Below are 23,620 nucleotides of genomic sequence, written 5' to 3'. Positions count from 1 at the left end.
AGAGGAGGAATGTGAGGAGTGCCTACTGCAGGATCAGCACATGAAAAATGACCATGATGGGGATGGCCATGTCATGGACTGCTTGCAGTGCCAGAGGTGGCATGGGCATAAGGAATCTGCCATGCAGAACAGCATGACATACCAGGCTGATGCGGAGAATGACTGGCCAGAGGACACATCAGTGAGTAGTGTGGACCTTAAAAGTAATCCTGTTGCCTTGTATGCCTGGTCTGAAAACATCAATCTTCACAAAGCATATCATGGCATTCCATGAGACCTTTGCCTCTGTAGGCAAGAAGAAAAATAAAAAAACAAAACACCATCTCTGTGGTCTGGAATGAGGGCACGGCAGGGCAAAGTGCAGCAGAGATCACCTCGGCCTATGTGACTGCACTAGAGAAAGAAAGGGACATATGCCACAGCATCTTCTGGGTGGACAACTGTTCTGCCCAAAACAAGAATTGGTGCCTGCTATCCTCCCTGGTCTGCCTTGTTAATGGTGATACCACCTCTATGGAGGATATCACTCTAAAATACTTTGAGAAGGGACACACTTTCATGAGTGCTGACAGTTTTAACCATGGTGTCGAGCAGGAGATGAGAAATCGTCCTGGAGGAGTGGTGTATGACTTTGAGTATTTTGTGAGTGTTGTGTCAAGCTCAAATTCCAGGAAGGTGGAAGTGGTCAAAATGAAGAATGCTAATGTGCTGAATTAGAAGGATGGCCACTCCAATGTTAAGACCAAGAAGGCACCAAAGTTGGGCAAGATGTCAGTGATTCAGCTGTGACATGGCTCCAGGTGCCTGTTCTTCAAACAAACCCATGCAGATGCTCACTTTACCGAGTTGGACTTCCTCCAGGCTAAGTTCGAGCTGAACGTACCCTCTCTCCTGAGACCACATGACCGGGGGATTGAAGAGGCAAAGAAGAAGGACATCATCAAAAATCTATGTCCTTTTATGCCCCCAAACAGGAGGGCTTTCTGGTGTTCACTGCCTGTGAGCAATGTTGTGGAGGATGACGAGTAAGAACACCATGAAACAACAAGAAATGAACAGGATTCCAAGTTCACTTACTTGTACATGATTTATTATCTGTTATTCCAATCCCATGCATTTTAAATTTGTACATGATCTGTTATATCTTTGCATTCCATTATTAATTAAATTATTATTTTTACTCATTAGAAATATGCTTATCTTGTATTTAGTCATATAATTGTCACCTATCTGCAGTCAACCTGTTAGTTTTGCCGCACACCAACTGAAGATATTCTTTACCGCTATGGAGGTATGTGTCATGTCTAATGTATTAAAAATGCCATCAGAATACAACCAAAGCACAGGATAGCAATAAGTACATGGCTATAAGTAATTGTAAATCATCAAAAATAAATGCCATGATCACTAGATTTTATACAGGTGTTACTATAATGATTTTGTTAATGGTGATCAGCAACCAAATATTGATAATGTGGAAGTTACTGCCTTTTGCCTTGGCGTGACTTCTCCTCCTGAGGTTACCTGTGGGTTTTTCTTTGTATCCTGAACAATTCTTCTGGCAGTTGTGGCTGAAATCTTTCTTGGTCTACCTGACCTTGGCTTGGTATCAAGAGATCCCCGAATTTTCCACTTCTTCATAAGTGATTGAACAGTACTGACTGGCATTTTCAAGGCTTTGGATATCTTTTTATATCCTTTTCCATCTTTATAAAGTTCTATTACCTTGTTACGCAGGTCTTTTGACAGTTCTTTTCTGCTCCCCATGGCTCAGTATCTAGCCTGCTCAGTGCATTCACGTGAGAGCTAACAAACTCATTGACTATATATACACAGACACTAATTGCAATTTAAAAAGCCACAGGTGTGGGAAATTAACCTTTAATTGCCATTTAAACCTGTGTGTCACCTTGTGTGTCTGTAACAATGCCAAACATTCAAGGGTATGTTAACTTTTGATCAGGGCCATTTGGGTGATTTCTGTTTCCATTATGATTTAAAAAGGAGCCAAACAACTATGTGATAATAAATGGCTCCATATGATCACTATCCTTAAATAAAAGACAGTTTTTTTGCATGATCAGTCATATTTTCAAAATCAAATGTCAAAATTTCACAATTTCTGCCAGGGTATGCAAACTTTTGAGCACAACTGTATGTACTCTTTATTAAACACACAGCACATTCAGATGCTCATTGTTTTATTTATACAAATATACATTTACAAAATATATAATTCTTTGGAGTTAACTTTTTCTATAGTATATAAATCTTTAATCCTTAATAGCCAATTATAGAAAAAAATGCCTTCACACTGATGGATTCACAAGTGGATGTATAATAACAAATTATAGGCTAATTTAAAGGTAGTGTCAATTTTACAGATTTTAAAAGTTAGTTCATCCATAAAATTAAAATGCTGTCATCATATAGCCTACACACCCTCATGCTGTTCTGAACTTTAGACATTTTTATTCTGTGAAACACAAAAGGAGATAAGAAAGAACATTAGGGACTGACATTCTCAGTCACCATTTTTTCATTGCATCTTTATTTTCTATTTAAGTGAGTGGTTGACTGAAATTCAATATTGCAACATCTTCTTTTGTGTTTCACAAAAGAATAACATACAGGTTTGGAACATACGGAGCCCCTTAAGAGGACAGAGAGGGAGGACCCAAAATATTTTGCATTCCCTTGCAATAGTTTTGCAGTCCCTCGCAAAAACAAACATGGTTTTAGTACAGTAACTATAGCTAAACAATGGTATCTGAAGTAAAACCATAACCACAAAATTTACCATGGTTTTAGTAGTAACCATATTTTAACCGTAATAACACATGACAATGAAAAGTATGGTAATAAAATTTGAATTTTGTGGTTCCTCTGGTTTTACTACCATAATTGAACTATTGTTACTTCTGAAAAAAAATAAAAAATAAAAAATAAACATTTAACAGTTATGAAAATTAAACCTTGTTTAACTACAGTAACCATTGTTTAAGCATAGTATTTGAAAACCATTCTTACAAGATTTACCATGATTACTAAAGTCATGTTTGCTACAATTAAACCATGGTTAATTTATTTCGAGGGAGCAATCAGAAAGGATTAGTTCACCCAAAAATGAAAATTCTCTCATCATTTACTCATGCCATCCCAGATGTGTATGATTTTATTTCTTCTGCTGAACACATTTGAAGAAAAATAGTAAAATATTTGAGCTAAGTAGGTCCTTATAACGCAAGTGGATGGTGATCAGACTTTCAAAGCTCCAAAAATCACAGAGAGTCAGCATAAACGTTATCCATATGACTCCAACGGTTAAGTTAATGTTGCGAAAAAGATCAATATTTAAGTACTTTTTACCTCTAAACCATCACTTTCGGTCAGCAGTCGTATACACAATCACAAGAGCACTGCATACACGTCTCTCATGTGACAAATTTGCATTAGCATGTTACGGGCATAATCTAGGAAGTGTAATCGAGCTAGAAATCATTATCGTTCCTAGAGACTGCAATGGCAAGATGTACTTGTTTGTGTTCTGCAAAAAAAAAGAACATCATACACATCTGGGATGAATGAGGGTGAGAAACTGATGAGAAAATTTTCATTTATGGGTGAAATATCCCTTTAATTTAAGGGATTATCTGCAACTGGATCAAGTTCTTTGCTCTTGCAGTTCAAGTTTTATTTGCATCTAATTTTGAAGAGAACTTGCAAGTAGACAGCCATCCATATAAAAGCAGAAAAAAGTCTTGTGTGGTGTAGGTAGGACTGGAATAGACATCTGTCCAGGTTGACACAAGTTAAGGCCAAAATCTATAAGTTCTCAGTCTTCAGCTGGGGCTCACAGAAAAAAACAGAAGACCTGCAATGTAATTCAAATATTGCCATATTACCCACTTCAGTATCAAATCTTATCTGGTCACAGGAGTATTCCCAATACTATAACAACTCTTATGATGCCTTTAAAACCCTATAAAGGGGTTTTGTATCCTGGGCGATACAGCATTTGAGAATCTGAAGCGAGAAGCAGTGAGTAAACTGGCCAAATTTCTGTGAAAATTATTGAAAATAGAGTCCCTGCAAACACTGAGGTCATGTGACTTTGTATTTAAACACTGGCATCAATTCACAATCTTAATTTAAAGTAACATGGCAGCATTGAGAGAAGTCCACTGGCCTCATGGCAAATGTTCCTACCTTTTACATGTTGTTTTCATGAAAAATAGGCATCATGCTGCAAAATTGTCAATAAAAGTAGTATGTTGAAGAAAAAAACTTAAATGTCTAAAACATTTAATTTGTTTGAAAATAGCAGTAAATTAATTTATGAGGTATTTTTATGTTCTTGCCCTTTTAAGGGTTAATGATCAGCAGGCTTACAAAATATTTTATATGTACTTTTTTCTGGAGTAATTAATGTGCATCAATAAGTGTACAGGCAACATTTATTTTCACTGACATCTGTTTTTTTTATCTGCACCATGTAAGCTTGCAAAGGTGGAAAATTGTTATCAATGATAAGAAAGCCTTTACCATTCAGTGATGTGGCTCTGTTGAGAAGTTCCTCCCTAATAGTAAAAGAAAAAGCATCAATCACAGTGAAACTGCATTTCAACAGTAATTCCATAATAAACTCAAATCTTATGAATGTAAATTCTAGAATTATAAAAAAATAACAGGTTATTCTATTTTAACTTCACCCTACAGTATACCAAACATTATCTTGACATATTTGGCATTATAATACAATACTAAAAAGTATACCACTTTTTTCTGTATTTGAGCCTCTTTGGGGTGGATGTACTACAAAGGCAATCCCTCAAAAAAAACAAAAAATGCATCTGAAAAGTTTAAAAAATGCAAAAAATATTATTGTCTAAAAACTGTTACCTTCTGAAGCACGAAGCAAATGAAACAGGGGTAAGGCACTAGACGTCTCTCTGAAATAGAAAAATACATACAAGTGACATTATTAAGCAGTATTATTAACAGTCCTACTACTCATCATAATAATTAAATCATCATATTTAATCCTTTAGGTAAAGCACAAAAGACACCAACTGCTTCCCAACGCAATTTATAGGTACAGCAGATGACAATGCATTTAAATGTATGTTATATTGTTGTGAGACATACAATTGTAATATTATAAATTGAGACGTCTACCTTTGCAATGCTCATTTGGACCTCTATGAACATCAGTGCAGAAAATGCCACAAGGTTTGTCCCTAAAAATAAAACAGTCTTTCAGAAAGTAATGTCAGTTTTAACATTTATTCACCTTATGTATTATTGACTCAGTATGGCGCGCGCGGCACCACTGCAGTCTCGTGCACGTGTCACAGGACATTCGGGAGCGGAAGATAAATACATGAATGAAATAAAGTTAAGTTTAGAAAATATGAGTGAAATTGTTTAAGTTGACCTTCTACAACAACTGAAATGAGTCCAACGTGATGAATTATCTAAATTTACCTCAGTTACCGGCATTTAATTACAAAATTACTGAGCGGGAAGGATAAAACAATCCAAATCTAAAGTGATATTCAATGACAGACTGACAAAACATTGTGTAAAATGATTAATAAAGTACATTTATGCGTACCTTTTTCTAGCGTCGCATCCACTGACCGTTGTAGATTAAATACGCGCATGCGCAGAACTCCGACTTTTCTCATCACGTTTCAACATACATAGAACAAACATTAAGATTTTGACCAAATAGGTCGGCGGTACATGTTAATGAATCAACTTCCTTTCGAAGTTGAATATAATTTCTATTTTCGACCTTACAACGTTCTGATGTACCGACCAAATAGTGAATGTTCATTCAACATTGAAAATTGACGACTGATCCCCACCCTCACTGCATCCGACAATCCGTAAGTCATTAATTTCCAATTTAGAGTCGCACAGGGGCTGGGTGTTGTTCCGATAGTCTGCGGATGCGACATTTTCGAATCCGATTTGAAATATTTCAACTCGTGCAACTGGACCATATGCGACCGCCCGACCGTAAGTGATGTATTCGTGCAAAACTATCAGCGCGAAGTGAGAAATATCAATAGATTTTGTCCTAAACTTTTTTCTAAACACCTGCTGCTTCTGTATTTTGCACAATTAAAAATGAAGACGTCAGAAATGTTTGTTGACGTTGAAAATATCACAAAATTGCAGTAAACGTGTGATTAAATATGTACATGTGTCATTTATTTCTGCACACACAAAACCTACATATTTAAAATCACATCTATGAATTTCTGATTTATATTTGCTGAAGTAAGGTTGTTGTTGATGTTAATTATCACAATATTAACTATAAAAACAGTAATAATGATAAATAATACTGTTAATAATAAATACTGTGTGAATATTAATCCTGAATTTTATTGAATTCATTCATCTGCTCAACAAAATCACACACAATAATGTCACTCTGAGGTAAACCTTTGGTAGCTTCTCCTTCAATGAACAAAACCCATTGCGAGCAAAATGACAATTCATCACGACTGCCACTAGAGGGAGAAATACGACAGCCGGATGCGAATGTCGAAGACAGTGGCTGTGTCTCGTTTGGAAGGATGGTCACATTTCTCGGCCGCATACGTCATCGAGGCTGTCTCGTTTCAGAAAACCGAGTAGGACACTTCGAATGCGACCTTCATTCACAGGAATTCGGAGGATGCATGAGGTGTATCCTTCGAGGGCACTCACAACCCACAATTCTTTGCTTCAACGGAAATGTAAAAAAAATTAAAAAATAACAGCAATTTCCCGTAAATATGATGTTCAAACGCAAGTAATGTTAATTCCCAAGTTTAAGTACCTCAGTAGATGGGTGCAGAATATATAATATGTATAATTATATTAATATATAATTAAAGTATTAGACTAAAATTACACCTGTAAAATCTATTGTTTTTTCTCTTTACATCATTATAACTCTCCTAAATTTGACCTCATACATTCCCTTCCAGAGGGACTTTGTTCCCTTCTCACTCAAAGCGCTCTCGCTTGTTAAAGAGTGGCGTGCTGTCATAGCAACAATGTTACGTTCCGTTTTTTGTCCTAGGAAGGCCGTCTCGTTTAAACGAGGACACTCGGTATACTGCAGCCTTCAAAGGACGCGTCCTACCTAGCATGCAGCCTTCCAAACGAGACACAGCCACGAAAAGGCGGCTTCACAAATAAAAATAGACGTTGAATCGATGTCTCATTGGTAAATGGGTAATTATCAAGACTAAAGATATCACTAATAGCTCATCTTTGTATAGGAGCATAATCATCAGCTGTTAAGGAAAGTCCAGTGGTAGTTTTTGCTATTTAGTGTTTTGGGAGAAAATAAAATAAAATGTGCTTTTTACCCCGGGGGAACTTTATAATAAAAAGAGACGCTCCAACATAGGGCAACACCGCTTATCTGCTCCCCGGGTGCAGAAAATTGTGCTGCAATGTAACTGGAGTGCTTGGAGTGGCTTCAAAAGTTTATTTTAGTTGAATAGAGGTGGGGGCTGACACAAGCCTGCCCCCCCCCCCCACACACACACACACACACACACGTAATGTCACCATCTTGCCACAAGAAGGGGCAGTAGAGGCAGAAAGTTACTGCATACTGCAACAGGGTGCACAAAATAACCAGAATGGACAGCAATACATTTTGATGAGATTTGGATAACATCCTTGATCTGACTTAAGACTTCCACATTTTTAAATAACAACAGCGACATACATTTATTTTACCTATTAACTGTTACCTTTAACTATTGTCTTGTCACGATGATCTCAAATTATGCCAATTTTATTCTGTAAGAGTGATCCAGCAGTTGTAGAGTTAACTTCCCAAATTACATCACTACTTTCTCTACCATTCTGTCTTCCCACCCCTTCTTTTCACTCCTCTGCCCTCCCCCTTTCCTCATTGTCTATGAAAGGAATGTCTTTCTCGCCCCTGTCCATTCAGCCACTGCAGGGGTCTTTGGGCCAGACCTCAACCTCAATCCTGTTATTATACTCACTTAGCAACCACAAAGATCTACAGCCCTTCACAGCCTCTTTGCACAGATCTTGTGTCTTAAACCACAGTTCACATCACTCTGAGATGGAGCTTCTTGGTGTCCGACTGCCCGTCACCCGTTTTAGGGAGGAAAAGTATCAGATGCTGGAGCTGAACCAGCGCCTTGAATCGTACTTAGGCCGCGTGAAGCTTCTGGAAGAGGAAAACAAGCTATTACAACAGGAGATCCACACTCTCAAGAAGAGCAGCAATCCACCAGGCCAGCGCAAAACTCAAGAGGAGGCACTCAGCGAGGCCAGGAGGATGATGGAGGAGGCCTGGAGGGAGAAAGACCGTGTGGAGCTGGAGGTGGACAACTTAATGGAAGATATGGAGAAGGTGGGCATTCAAAGACAGAAAGAAAAGATGACAAAGGCTGATGCGCAGAGAAGACTTTCAGAGAGCAGAAAGGAGCTAGAAGAGGAGCAGAGAGCTCAGATTTGCCTTAGAAAGAAGGTTGCTCAGCTTGAGAGCGAGCTTCTGTTACAGATGCAAATCCACCAGGAGAACATGGAAACCTTGCAGGCCTCTCTGAAACAGACAAAAAAAGTCTTGATGGCTTCTCAGCCCACACAAACTCCCAGCATACCTGACCTGGGACAGGAGTACAGCCACAGAGCAGCTGAAGTATGGCGAGAGGCAACCACCAACTATCAGAGACAGGTTGGATACCTAGAGGAAAGTCTACACCAGGCCAAAGCTAACATGGCAAAGATTCACCAGGAGAAGATAGAGAACCAGCATCAGGTTCAGCATCTGGCCAAGGAGCTGGAGAGTACTAAGACTAAGAGAGAGATGCTGGAGAAGCATGCAGTGCGACAGAGAGAAGAACACAGACAGGAGCTTCAGCATCTCCAGGTAAGAATATGTTAATTCTTAAAATTGAATAAATGATGTACTGAGCTAAAATGAGTTTTCTAATCTCTAAAAAGATCCAAATGTCTCTTAGTCACTCAAGGATATATCTTGGAGCTACAGCATGTTTTCCATGGTTTTTAATTGACACAAAACTTATAACAGAACTGGGCAGTGACACTTAATTAGTATAATCTCTTATCTCTCTCTAAGGACATTTTCAAAACTTTCTTCACTTCAATCAAAGTCTATAGGAAAGCATGTCTCATGTCTTTGTGCAGGCTCAAGTAGATGCTCTGGAGGTGGAGAAAGGCAGCCTGGGGCAGCAGATAGACAGCCTGATGGTGGACAGACAAAACCTGCTGCAGGTGAAGATGTCTCTCGGATTGGAGGTGGCCACATACAGGTACGGTAAATGTCTAGTTCTCAACATCAACAAAACTATTCTCTTTCGATCACCTAGCATCACCAGAACCATCTTTACCAACATGCTTTTCACTATATTATAATAATAATAATATAATTTTTAAGATTTGTACATTTTGTATGTGATTTTTGTGTCTTGTGATCACTATTAGTGTTGCTTATACTTGAGGGATTTAAACATACTCCTAACCCATAAGTATTAAACTTCACTGTAAAACCTATCATACATTTGATTGATGCCCGATGAAAAAAAATCCCATAAATTTAAAGAACAGACTAACATAGAGACTTGGGGGTGGGGTCTTTTCACTTACGTCAGTAAGTAACCGCATAGCAACCACCCAGAACACCTTAGCAACATCTCAGAACAACCACATAGCAACACACATAAAAACACTCAGATTACCTTAGCAACCATAAAACAACCACCCATAACACCCTAGCATTTCATTTTTCAATGTAGAAAATGTAAAAATCTACAGTAGATCTTAAATTTTGTTGTCTTCTTTGGCTGGCTCTTTGGGACATTCATTTGATTTCAAAATGTCCTTTGTACATCCCAATGATATAGCAGAATTAAGCCCCCTATGGAATGAGGGATATGTAATTTATGGAGGCCAAACTAATATGTTCATGCATCACTGTTTCTAAAAGGGCGTATCAGCCACCCTGAGAGGGGTAACATTAGATCAGTCAATCAGAATAGACCCTCTCCATTTCCCATCTAGCACTGATCCATCTGCTGGAGGAGGGGCAGCGAATTAGGGGGTTGGGTAATTCATTCATAATAACACCCTTCAGATCAGTGCTATTTCTGTCAAGGGCACACCAAAAGAAATTTTGTCAAAGCAATTTAGCTGTTGCACTGCATTACATTCACAGATCCTTGTCAAGGATGCAGTTGGGATTAAATGTATTTAGTTATCAGGAACTAGAATAGAAACTTAGATTTTTCAATAACAAACTCTATATGTATACACTGATCAGCCACAACATTAAAACCACCTGCCTAATATTGTGTAGGACCCCCTCATGCCGCCAAAACAGCACCAACCCGCATCTCAGAATAGCATTCTGAGATGCTATTCTTCTCACCACAATTGTACAGAGTGGTTATCTGAGTTACCGTAGACTTTGTCAGTTCGAACCAGTCTGGCCATTCTCTGTTGACCTCTCTCATCAACAAGTCGTTTCCATCCACAGCACTGCTGCTCACTGGATGTTTTTGGCACCATTTGGAGTAAATTCTAGAGACTGTTGAGTGTGACAATCCCATGAGATCAGCAGTTACAGAAATACTCAAACCAGCCCATCTGGCACCAACAATCATGCCACGGTCCAAATCACTGAGATCAAATTTTTTCCCCATTCTGATGGTTGATGTGAACAGTAACTGAAGCTCCTAACCCATATCTGCCTGATTTTATGCACTGCACTGCTGCCACACAGTTGGCTGATTAGATAATCGCATGGATGATTGTTGGTGCCAGATGGGCTGGTTTGAGTATTTCTGCAACTGATGATCTCCTGGGATTTTCACACACAGCAGTCTCCAGAATTTACTCAGAATGGTGCCAAAAACAAAAAACATCCAGTGAGCAGCAGTTCTGTGGGCGGAAATGCCTTGTTGATGAGAGAGGTCAACAGAGAATGGCCAGACTGGTTCAAACTGACAAAGTCTACGGTAACTCAGATAACCGCTCTGTACAATTGTGATGAGAAGAATAGCATCTCAGAATGCTCAGAAGACGGCACGAGGGGGACCTACATAATATTAGGCAGGTGGTTTTAATGTTGTGGCTGACTGGTATATGTATTTTTATGTTACAGAAAAAATGTAACAAACATTTAACAGAACAAAAAGGCTTGGTTTAATACGATTGTTAAATTTGTAATTAAAATTAGTCTATCTGTTTCTGTTGCATTGGATACTTGGAATACCTGCATTTGGAATGATACCTGTTGCACAAATAGTGTGTAGGTTTGTGAAGTCCAACCCTTGTAATTTTTTCAAGTTTTGTGTAGTAAAGGAATTGATGCAAGGCTGAATGCTGCAGATGGGCTTACAATGACACATCTGACATACTATTTGCATAACAACAGAACCAGGCACAGGACTGCAGCTCAAAGGCCTGACTCCATCTATTATTCCACCCCACAAGATAAAGAATGCACTATAACACTAACAGCTGTTCTTTTGCTTTTTTCAGAGCTTTGCTGGACAGTGAGGGCCCAAGAACCAAAAGACCAACAACAAACAAGACCAGCTCTGCTTTCTTTTTAGGTATTTATAAGGGGCCGTTCACACCGAACACGTTTTTGCAAAAAAAAAAAAAAAAAAAGAAAACAAAAATAAATTGTTTTTCTATGTAAACATGTGCTAGACTGATGTCTTTGACTGTTGCACTGCTTCTTACTGTTTTTTCAGTTCCCTAAGACACAGCGTTTCATATAGTTTTTTTCTCAAACATTGAGGGGGTCAATTCCTTAAAGCCTTTGCAAAACAGCATAATAAATGCAAGAGAAGTAAAACACATTAACTGCTTTCTGATAAGAAACAATGTTGTTGGTAATAACTAACATACCTACTGATCATAAAATAGACAAAAGGCATCATTAATTATTTGAGCCGATGCAAAAGTTAATGACAGCTTACATAGTGGACTAACTTGTTTAGAAATTTCACCTTATAGAAATTATTAATTTGAACACAAACCCCTTTCCACTTGCATATTGCTATGCTCTGGGCTGGTTTACTGCACAAATGATTTGTACATAGTGAGCTGAGTGCATGGTGAGGTATCTGTCTAAGCCTGTAGAACTAGCTTCCTGTGCTAGTCCCATAGGTCATTGTAGCAGATGGCTCCACTTTCCAGTAATGCAGACCAGGAAAAAGATAATGAAAATCAATACATCTCCATTACTGCTCACCCACAGATCAGGACTAGTGTGTATTCTGCTAACTCCCCTGGGAGGCACATCAAGGGTCTGTGTCCATGTCTATTTCATAGTATCTCCACATATGTCTTTAGCCTGGGGCCTTATCTGATCCAGTCAACCAGAGCATCGTTCCAACAGTATCCTGATTTTCATAAAGATAGGCAACCCGATATCATAAGTCGTAAGAATAGTATGAGATAGCGAAATCGCAACAAATCATACAAGTTGGCTTGTACAAAATGTACGTCTTGTACTGCTGTGTACCACGGCAAGACAAAGAGAAATATGCCAGTTTGGAAGGAGATGAGGGAACATATTACAGGTTATTCACAATCGCCATGTTGTACGAATTATGAATTGTCATGAGAGTGCTGTTGCAGGAAGAGGCACGTGCACCTGTTGTGTTTCTGGTGTGAACATCCTCACATTTTTTGATGAATGAATATTGGTGTTCCTAAAATTACATTTGAATTTATATTTTAAATGTTGATGTTGTAGGGTCTGAAATTAACCAGGATAACAGAGCCAAAAATAACACAGAAAGTAACAAAAATGGCCCAGATTTTCAAAATGTGTGGACAAAAAAATGCCCCTGCAGTGAATCTCTCTGTTATATATGTTATCTAACATTTAATATATTTCATAATATTCATTTTTAGACCTATCTAGTTATGGATATTGTTACCATAGTGATCATTAACCATAATTAATTGAATTAAGGCATCCCCACAGAAAGCTGAAAAATTTGGTAAGATATGGGGTGGACATGTTTTCTTTAGTTCTGGGTCAAGTAAGAGCAGGGGAGTCATTACATTGATAAATAAGCATCTACAATTCAAATGTCTCAAACAGATTAAAGATAAATTAGGAAGAGTCATTATTGTTTTAGCAGAAATTTAGGGGCAAAGGTTGATTTTGGCTAATATTTATGCACCTAACGTTGATGATCAGGGCTTTTTTTTATAGATCTTGAAGGGATGCTGCAAGCCCCTGGCACCCCTCATGATATAACATTGGGAGGAGACTTTAATCTATTGATGGACTCAGTCCTTGATCATAGTGAAGCAAAAGTGTGTAAGCCCCCTAGAGCAACAGTGTTGCTTCACAGGATGTGTAAAAATCTTGGTCTTACAGATATTTGGAGACTTTTGAACCCATCTGGTAGGGACTATTAATTTTTTTCATCAGTCCATAAGATTTATTCTAGAATAGATTTTTATTTTATATCTAAGTCCCTCAATTCATCTGTTGTTGATTGCTCAATTGGAAACATTTTAGTGCCGAGGCAGAGCTGAAGTGCCGAATGTCGTCTGATGGCCTCAGAGAACTGACCCGATTGAAATACAGATATGAAACTATTTTGTTACGGAAGGTGGAGTTTTGGCTATTCAGGGCAAGACAGTCATATTTTGAGTCAGGGGACAAAGCAGGAAAACTTCTGGCTAGATATATATTAAGCAGAGAGAGTCTTTTTCTACCATTCCCTCAGTGAAATCTGCTGGTGGTGAAATTTTTACCTCAACCATTGATATTAATAATGCTTTTAAAGAATTCTGTCTTGATCTCTATAGTTCCACGTCTTTGTCTACTGATGAAGATATTAGAAACTTTGTGGAACCATTAGAACTCTCTAAACTGATGACTGAGCAAAAAAATTCTCTTGATTCTGAGATAACATTGGAGGAGCTTGGCGAGGTAATTAAGGCCTTGCCTACAGGCAAGGCTCCGGGGCCAGATGGTTTTGCCGCTGAATTTTTTAGATCTTATGCTACAGAATTAGCTCCACTTTTGCTAGAAGTTTATATGGAATCATTAAAGAATGGAAAGCTTCCGCCAACCATGACACAAGCCCGGATTAGTCTGATTCTTAAAAAGGACAAAGATCCAAGAGAGTGTAAGAGTTACTGTCCAATTTCCCTGATCCAGCTAGACGTAAAAATATTGTCAAAAATTGACAAAATTTACTAAACTGATTAAGTAAACGTATGACATCTCTTATACATATAGATCAGGTAAGTTTTATTCAGGGCCGCAGCTCTTCTGATAACATTAGATGTTTCATCAATATCACGTGGTTGGTGGCGAATGATCAGACTCCGGTCACTGCCATCTCACTTGACGCCGAAAAGGCGTTTAATATGGTAGAATGGGATTATCTTTTTAAGATTTTGGAAATATACGGGTTCGGGAATACTTTTATTGGATGGATTAAGTTACTTTATAGACACCCTGTAGCGGTGGTACAAACAAATGGATTAATTTCAGATTGTTTTACTCTGAATAGGGGCACCCGGCAGGGTTGCCCTCTTTCCCCATTATTGTTCTGTCTTGCCTTGGAACCATTAGCAGCTGCGATAAGAAGGGAAGATGATTTTCCAGGGGTGGTGGCGGGAGGTATGTCACATAAGCTTTTGCTTACGCAGATGATATTTTATTATTCGTCTCCGACCCCATTAGATCTATGCCCTGCCTCCATAGAATTATTAATTCCTTTTCTAATTTCTCAGGATACAGAGTCAATTGGTCTAAATCCAAAGCTTTGGCTTTTACAGCGTACTGCCCAGTAATGGCTTTCCGGCCAGGTGCCTTCCAGTGGCCAGTATTTGGGCATTTTATTCCCAGTAAATTTGTCTGATTTAGTTCGAGTTCATTTTGATCCCTTGATAAAAAGGTTTTCGAGCAATGTGGACAGGTGGGCTTCATTACATTTATCTACGATTGGGAAGATTAATGTTAATAAAATTAATTGTTTTCCAAAATTTAACTACCTGCAACAATCTCTCCCTGTAGATGTCCCCCTTTCTTATTTCAAGCAATTTGATAGCATAGTGAAGTCCTTCATTTGGAATGGTATGCGTCCTAGATTACATTTTAATAAGTTACATAGGCAGATTGACAAAGGTGGGCTAGGCCTACCCAAGATTTTGTTTTATTATTATGCATTCGGTCTCAGACATTTGGCTCATTGGTCACTTCCACCTGAGAGAGCCCCTCCCTGGTTTTGTATTGAATAGGAAGTTCTTGCCCCTATTTCGCCATTACAAAGCCTTTCTATCAAACTAATCGGAGAAGTTAAGTTACACTCCGTTATCTCGCATTTGCACTTGGTATGGACAAAGGTGTCCAGAGTGTTTAATTCGGACATGTATTTAAATGTTGCCTCAAGCATATGGCTGAACCCTAAATTATGTATTAATAAGTCTCCTTTCTGCTGGTCAGAGTGGATTGTGAAGGGGGTTACTACACTCTGTGACCTATATGAGAGTGGAGTGTTGAGATCTTTTGAAAATTTGGTTCAATATTTTGGGATTCCCAGATCTCAGTTCTATAGGTATTTACAGCTGCGCCACCTGCTCTGTATTGTATTTGGGAGTAGCATACACCCCCCTAAAGCAGCAGATACCCTGGGAGAGGTGATTACTGGTTTTGGAAAAGGTCATGAGGCATCAGTGTATTACTCCCTGCTAATTCAGAGTCTGGGGGACAGAGCTTTAACTTCTATCAAGAGATTATGGGAGTTAGATTTAAACTTGGTATTGGATGAAGGAGTTTGGGCTAGGATTCTATAAAGTGTCAAGTCTGTATCTAGAGATGCAAGGGTTCGGCTTATGCAATTCAAGATTTTACATAGATTCTATTGGACCCCCTCTAGATTGTATAGGCTTGGTCTTAAAGACACACCCACCTGCTGGCTATGCCAATCAGAAGATGGAAACACAACCCATGTTTTTTGGGGGTGTGTTAAGATCCAAGAATTTTGGTTGAAGGTTCAAAGTTTTAAAGTGTATTGGGAGTTAAATGTTGATTCTGTGTATCTATGTTTTGCTTTTCTGTGTTCGATGTAGGAATCAATAAAAATGTTAATCATAAAAATAACTGTTGCTTTAGGAACTCATCAAAATCATATAATGTCCTGTAAGACTGTCAAAGACCAAAGCTTGATCAAGTACTGTAGGTCTAGTTTTACACAGCATGTTTTCTATCTGTGTCAAAGCCTGTCTTACCGTCTTATTTTTGGTTACAGAGGCACTCTCAAAGCCCACTGGGAACCACCTAACCTCACAGACCACTGCTGCTTCCTGCCATTTCAGCAGTACTGTGTCTACAAGTCACAGATCAATCCCCTCCTCTCACACTCTGCTGACCAGTGCGACTCCAACATGGACCCCGACCCGAGAGACTCCACAAAGAACACCAAGCAAAACCTCAGCGACAAACGAGACCAGGGTTAATATCTCTCAGGTGACCATGAAACATGCAGAAGAGTCTGTAGATCATTCTATGCCAGTGAATGTCCATGACGTCATGTCCCTTGCATCAACTCTCCTCCAAAGAGTTGCAGACAGTGTCACTGCAGAACCTGAACCCAAACCAGAAGATAGTGAAGTTCAGAAAGAGGATGAACCAAAACAATCTCAGGCAGCTCAATTGGTTGAATCTAAAACTTATGAATCTACATTAATAAGTGTGTCAACTGACCAACCAAGTAGCCTCTCCCAAACTCCAGAGACAGAGACCTGGGCTGGTTCATTCACAGATCCTGCAGGAGTTTTAGAAGAAGGTAAGGATGAAGACACAGAAGTGTCTATGGAAATGTCTCGGATCTCACATGCACAGAGGGTTGCTTGGGAGGAAAATAAAACCGTTGCAGAAGATGAAATAGAAGATGCCTCTGAGAAGGAAGTAAGATCAGAGAACATTAATGAAAGTCACATATTCAAATATGGAGGTACAGAGAGTAATAATAATGCATTTACATCCAGCCAGGTCAGAAAAACAACAAATAACCAGGCTTCATCATTGCTAGAGCAAGGACCTTTATATTCTGTGGGTGGTTTAGGCTATATGGAAGAAATAAATGAAGATTTGATGAGGGCAGATGAACAGGACACTGCGAGTGATATCAGTGAAGAGATGATGGAGCTAATGAACAGTGAAACTGAGGCAGCGATTGACTCAATTATTGAGTGGGACAGGCAGGAAGAAGATGAGGGAGAGAATGAGAGGAAAGTCATGAGTCCTGACTCTGAGATGGAAGATGAGGGTGAAATGGGAATAGAGGAGAAGGGAATAGAGAACGAGATTATGGCTGAAAGTGAGCATGAAGAGACTGAGGTGATTGAGGCAGACATTGCTGCACAGGAGGAAAGCCTTCCTCATCCAAGAGGAGAAACTGTGGACCTTGATCATCATGAGAGTCTAGAAAGTACTGTACCACCAGCTGAACTCCATGATCAGACATTAAACAAAGACCGTTCTTTGCCTGAGGAGTATGAGAAAGAAGAAGAAAACCAAGGTGATGAAGATGACTCCCCAAACATCTCTGCCTCTTTGAGAACCGATCCTGGTGAGTGTGACAGCTACACTCAGGAGAACACACTCGCAGACACTCGTCCCTTGATTCGTTATAAGAGTGATGAGGAAACAGATATGAATCCACAAGCCTCACATGTTGGAGTCAGTGAGACCAGTGACAGTGAGGATGAGAAAGACAGAACTGACGGAGGCCAGTGGGGTGAGAACCCCTCAAAACGCTTCAACACCATGGAGGATCTCTCAGAAGAACCAGACATGGATGTCATTGGAGAGATGATGACAGAAGAGATTGTTCAGACAGAAGAAGCACTAGATAATAGAGAGTATATGATTCTTCATGGTGAACATGATGACTCTAGAAACCATGAAAGTTTGGTGGTGGATGAGGTGGAAAAAGAAAGTGCAAGGAATGAGCCCAAGGAAAACCATGAGGAAGAAAGAGATGACATTTTGAGAGATGATGGTCATGATCTCAAGGTTGATGAGCAAAATGAGAATCTACAACTGACTGAAGAGCAGCAAATTCATCACACCAAACAGGCCAACCAGGTTGATGAAACAGCCAATTTATATAATTGTAAAGAAAATGTCAACATGGAACCGTTTTCATGTTTTAACCATCCATCTTCATTCCCAGATATGTCATTCCCTGAAAAGTCCCAGCAAATACAGCCTGAAAGTCCCATTGACGTTTCATCAACTCTGACCATGATCCAAGACCCAGCTTTTACCAAAGAACCACCTATTGAAGAGGAAGATAACCAGAACATATCCATTCACACCAATGTGGATCTCATGGACAATCTCTCTTTGGAGCGTGAGATACATAGCCAGCTAGACATGCCCAACTCTGACTTTGAAGAGTGCATTAGCTCAGAAGATGAGTCTCCAAATGCCAGCCAGTGCTTTCAGAACCCAACCCTTTTAGAACCGTCTACTTTCAATGAACAAGCATTAACCTTGGGAGGTCAGTTTACTAATGATGGAGTCTCCAAGGCTGACAGTGATGAACCTGAAGAAGTGATTAGCAAGGACTTAATGGAGAAGAGTACTGAAGAACATAAAACTTCTCTGATTGATGATTGGGAGATTTCCAACATCTGGAGCACAAGCAAAAGCATGCCAACTGCAGAAGAGATCACTCACAGTAGTATGGATGGAAACACAGGCCAACTTTCTCCATGGCAGGAGACTGAGAATTTGGACAGCCCAAAACGAATGCTGAGTGAAGCCGAAAACATCTTTGGCATGACATTTTTTGAAGAGCATCTTGAAAGGGCAGTGGAGAGCTTTTCCAAAGAAGAATCAAGTATGATAGAAATCTTCAAAAGGAACAATCAAGAGGAGGAGGAATTCCAGTCTAAGGAAAAGGAAAGTGAGATTCGCAGCTTTTCTAGCTCTAATTTGAAGGAAGATTACTGGAGCGAAGGAAAAATGGAGATGGCAGCTGCGTATGCCCCGGCCAAAACTGAAAACTTTGCACATGATCCCATCCACTTAAACCAGAGCATGGTCTTTGGAGAGGAGTGGAGAGGTTTGGGGGTCATGTCAGCAGCTAATGGAAATACTAAAGAAGAGATGGTCATCCTCAAAGGCCAGTCACAGGATGAGAAGCTGCAATATAAGGATAAACAGACAGAGCAAAAGGAGATGGTCCAGTCTGATGACTCTGTTGATGATGGGGATTCCTGGTCCTCTGGTGATGAGTAACAGCTTTGCGAAAACAAAAGAGAAAAAATAAATATTAGCTCTGTCCAATTACATGTTTTGAGCAGTTAACACTAAACCAAAAACCTAGAAAAGTGTAGTAATACCATATAGATAGATAGATAGATAGATAGATGTACTATTAAAGGTAGAGTTCACCCAAAAATGAAATTCTAAAAATTATTTACTCACCCTAATGATGTTCAGAATCCATATTACTTTTTCTCTTCCATGAAACAGAAAAGGAGATGCTAGAAAAAATGTTAGGGACTGACAACAGGAACAATTCACTTTCTTTGTATGGAAAAAGAGCAGCATCAGGATTTTTCAAAAACATGTTTCATGCTTCCACAGAAGAACATCATTCAGTTTTGGAATGAGATGAGGATGACTAAATGATTACAGAATTTTCATTTTTGGGTGAAGCAACCCTTTAAGCCACAATGGAAATTTGCGGTGGAAAAAAGTGGCAAAGTCAAACACAAATCGCACCTTTATACATCCATTGAAATGAAGCTTGATAAGACATAGAGTGGAACGTGTTGTATAAAGGAATAGTTCTCTGGGCAGAGAGAAGAATTTATGATAAAAATGACTTAAATATTGATCTGTTTCTCACCCACACCTATCATATAATGTCTGAACACATGGATTTAACCACTGGAGTCTTATGGATTACTTATATGTAGGGTTGGGAATCGTAAGGAATTTTACGATTCCGGTTCCGATTCCTCTTAACGATTCCAGTTCCTTAATGTTTCCAGTAACGATTCCAGTAATACTCTTAGTACTTTAAAAAAATATATTTAGAAATGAGAAATGCAATTGTTATTGCATTTACTACCCTCTGCTGTCTGTTACCAAATAATGAGATCATTTCAGATTTGTACAAATCAGAAATAAATTGAATACAGTTCTTGTAAAAGGTATGTTTTCAGACTTTTTAGAGTCATAAATACAATCCAAAAATAGATCCTAACTATATTTTAAATAAATTTAAACCAACAAGAAATGTGATGGCATATTTCATTAATTCATTTATTATTTTATAAAATTCCACTTATTATAGCAAAACTTGTGTATCTTTAATTATACATTGTCATATGAACAGTCAGTAACTGCCCTGCTTGATTTAGTAGAGGCATAGGTCATCATTAAATAAACAGTTCAAGAGACAGTTTAGACTGTTTTATGTAGCCTAATGTTGTACTTCAGGCTTGTGAGACATCAACAGTTATTTAATTTCGAGTTCATAACCTGCACATCAGTATTAGATTACTTTTATACTGGAAGCGCTGTATGTTTCGTGCTGTAGATTCAAAAGAACCAGCTCAGAATGGTTCTTTTGGGATCGGACTATACCGGAAGCACCATATGTTCTGCGCTGTTGATTCAAAAGAAACGACTCCTTTGCATAATCATTTCGGGAATCGAACTGTACCGGAAGCGCATATGTTTCACGCTGTAAAAAGAGCCGGCTCAAGACTCGTTCGATTGGGAATTAAATACACTGGTAGAACTGTGTGTTTTTACGCTGTAGAGTCAGTAGGGGGCAGCGCTGCTGCAGAGATATGCTGCGGGAAACACTGTCAGAGTATTTCAGGACAGTGTTCCAGCCACATCGGCAGAAAATTGCATGCTGGAGAACCTTTAGCGGAACCGGAATTCATGAATATCATACAATTCCGGTATTTTTAAAGAATAGAACCGGTTCTCGGTTCCCAGCCATACTTATGTGCTCCTTTTATGTGTATTTTGGAGCTTCAATATGGTCGCACTCATTCACTTCCATTGTGAGGACCTACAGAGCTCAAATATTATTTTAAAAATCTTAATTTGCGTTCTGCAGAAGAAAGTCATACACATATGGGATGGCATGAGGGTGAGTATACCTTGAGAATTTTCATTTTTAGGGTGAACTATCCCTTTAATGTAATTCTCCTCAATAAAGTAACAGCATGGCATAATTTGCCAGCTGTCATGACAGCTGAAGAAGGCATTACGAAGAAGGCATTACGCTTGCAGTGGGCAGAAAGGATCTTAAGTAGTGCTTTTTAGAGATTTACTATGAAGATTCATGTCATGTTTGATGTTGGTTGTCCTAATCATACAAGCTTCCTGGTGAGAGAGAGAGAGAGAGAGAGAGAGGAAAAAAAAAAATCCAATTACTTTGTGCATTTTCACTGATATTATTAAAATGTATAAAAACAATATTAAATCAAACATACTTGGAAATTATTTTTAGAAAAGTAATAAAAAGGCGAACAGCTAATATTTTGAGCTGGCTGTTTCTTTTCATTTTTATTATTATTCTTTTAAATTATTATTATTATTTATGAAGTTCCACAATTGTGATCAATATAAAATCATGGGCACACATAACATCATTTCCCCAGTTTGCATAGCTTTGTGATGAATTTAAATCTAGGTTGAAAGCAGATTCTCAAGTTCTAGTTTTAATTTTCTAACCATTAAAGTGAATCAGAACTTCAGTTGAATTGTAAATGTGCTAATTATGACATTGATCACAGAGTTCAAAAGAGACTCGGGTTTGGAGCCCACACAATACTGTTCTCAGAGAAAGAGGCCACATGAGAAGGGAGAAAGAATAAGGAACAATGAATAATAGATGACATCACCTCATTTCCCTCTGTATGTCTGCTGGCCCTCTGGTGTAACTGATGGGGGGGGGGGGGGGGTTATGGGACAATGGCAGCTATATTGGACAAACACATCTGCATTTAAACCAACGCCATAAGAATAAAACACTTGATATGGAGGATAATGTATAGCATGACAGAAACTGGTGGCAGAACATCCTGTAATTTGATGTAACTGGAGAAAGAAATGAGGGGATAAATGAAAGGAGGAGAGGGGATTGTGAGTCAGGCGAAAGAAAGAAAGAAAGAGAGAGAAAAGTTTTTAAAAACTTTCTCATTTTCCAAACTGTTCTCCAACCTTCTTGATTCAGTGAAATAGCTAGTACAATGACCAACACACAAACACTCAAAAAAGTGTCAGGATTTACAGGGTCTTCTGAGAGCTAGAACAAAAGCGAGGCTGGCAGCAGCTGGGCCAGTCAGATGCTTCAACACCTGCTTCCTTTGGAAAAGGACACCACAGTCACTCCTGATGCAACAGCCTGTAACTTGATTTTATGAACAGCTCATTGAAGTGAAGATCTAATCCTCTTGAAATGGCAGAGGCTGTTATTTAAATCTGATCTCAAACAGCATGCTTAAGTGTGTGTCAGGGCTATTTGAGTGGAATGACCACAAATTCCCGAGACCACAGCTCTGAACAGCAGCCTATGACTAAACCTTAATAAGCCATACAACTGAGATTGAGTGTTGTTTAAGCTCTCTGTTGGATTTACCATCTGTCTCTATTATTGATTTAGATTTGCTATTGCTATTGATTAACAATGTCAGCGACAGAGTGACTGTGTGTCTTTAAAATGAGACAGAACAGGATGCAACATATTCATCCTTATCCTTTTCCCAACATTTAAATGCAAATGTGATTCTGCTAATTGTTGGTTCTTTAGCAATGTACTGTAATGACTGTTATTGATGACAGTCATCTAGGAATGGTGTCGAGCAAAATTGTTTGTCAAACACCTGTTCGGTGAAATAAGCTTTTTCTACCCCACGTCTTCAGAAGAGAAACAGCAATAACCAATTCGTATAAGTATTCAAAACAGAAAAAGATTGAAATCATAAACTGGTAGAATTCTGCATATCAAGAGCAAAAAACAAAACAAAAAAATGTAAACCAAATTGTCATACATCTGTGGAAATTTTTTAGAATGTAATAATTTGCCATTATATCAGTAGTTTTGCCATGCTAACTGAGAGCAAATTTACACTGTTCTTCACAGGTATACAGTATGCATCCAAATGTTTCTCTTTTAAAGACTAATTCTAATGGGGTCTGCTTAAGCAATAGGGTTGTTTTCTTTAATTCACACCCTCAGTCCACACCTAAGCTTTCAATGGACCGTTTATTAGGAGCACAAATTGTAGTCTTGTGGTCTGAATCAGTTAAATCAGCATAAATAATGCAATAAAAGATTTTGTTATTGCCAAATATTGCATAATTACTGTCAATCAATGTATAAACTGACATTTATATTGTCAAGAATGACAGAGGCATCTTCTCTAGGATTAAGTGTGTTAGGAAAACTAGGTTGACTCTGTCATTCATGCAAACCGTATGTGGGGACCTGTTACAAATAGAATTTAAATAGACACTGCAACTGACAAACTCAGCTGACAATGTGGTCAGATGAACAGAATGTCTGAACCT

At 38.7% G+C, this 23,620-nt stretch overlaps 1 protein-coding gene and 1 long non-coding RNA gene across 3 annotated transcripts; one reads left to right on the top strand and one right to left on the bottom strand.

The window, feature by feature from the left end:
- Nucleotides 1-2,197: 2,197 nt before the first annotated feature.
- LOC127452721 (uncharacterized) lies at nucleotides 2,198-7,217 on the bottom strand. Its single transcript, XR_007899299.1, has 4 exons — nucleotides 5,179-7,217; nucleotides 4,903-4,952; nucleotides 4,546-4,580; nucleotides 2,198-3,874 (listed from the first exon to the last, which is right to left on the bottom strand). It is a non-coding gene; the product is annotated as an uncharacterized LOC127452721 (long non-coding RNA).
- A 777-nt stretch (nucleotides 7,218-7,994) lies between these two features.
- LOC127452719 (nestin-like) lies at nucleotides 7,995-21,985 on the top strand. 2 transcript variants are annotated; one of them, XM_051718363.1, is made up of 5 exons: nucleotides 7,995-8,926; nucleotides 9,205-9,329; nucleotides 11,560-11,633; nucleotides 16,314-18,154; nucleotides 18,243-18,447. In XM_051718363.1, the coding sequence occupies exons 1-5, from the start codon at nucleotides 8,114-8,116 to the stop codon at nucleotides 18,309-18,311; spliced, it is 2,922 nt and encodes a 973-aa protein (XP_051574323.1). In that variant the 5' UTR covers nucleotides 7,995-8,113; the 3' UTR covers nucleotides 18,312-18,447. The 2 variants fall into 2 exon arrangements, with proteins under 2 accessions (XP_051574323.1, XP_051574321.1); XM_051718361.1 differs by having other exon boundaries at nucleotides 16,314-21,985.
- The last annotated feature ends 1,635 nt before the right edge of the window (nucleotides 21,986-23,620 follow it).

The sequence above is a fragment of the Myxocyprinus asiaticus genome, chromosome 15 (assembly GCF_019703515.2).
Source record: "Myxocyprinus asiaticus isolate MX2 ecotype Aquarium Trade chromosome 15, UBuf_Myxa_2, whole genome shotgun sequence".
NCBI classification, from domain to species: Eukaryota; Metazoa; Chordata; class Actinopteri; order Cypriniformes; family Catostomidae; genus Myxocyprinus; species Myxocyprinus asiaticus.
This window is presented reverse-complemented; position numbering and strand designations above follow the sequence as displayed.

Excerpts from the sequence above, each read along its gene's own strand:
- LOC127452719 (XM_051718361.1), top strand. The coding sequence starts at position 8,114 with ATGGAGCTTCTTGGTGTCCGACTGCCCGTCACCCGTTTTAGGGAGGAA. Across the intron at positions 8,927-9,204 it reads AGGAGCTTCAGCATCTCCAG|GCTCAAGTAGATGCTCTGGA; the intron begins GTAAGAATATGT and ends GTCTTTGTGCAG. Across the intron at positions 9,330-11,559 it reads TTGGAGGTGGCCACATACAG|AGCTTTGCTGGACAGTGAGG; the intron begins GTACGGTAAATG and ends TGCTTTTTTCAG.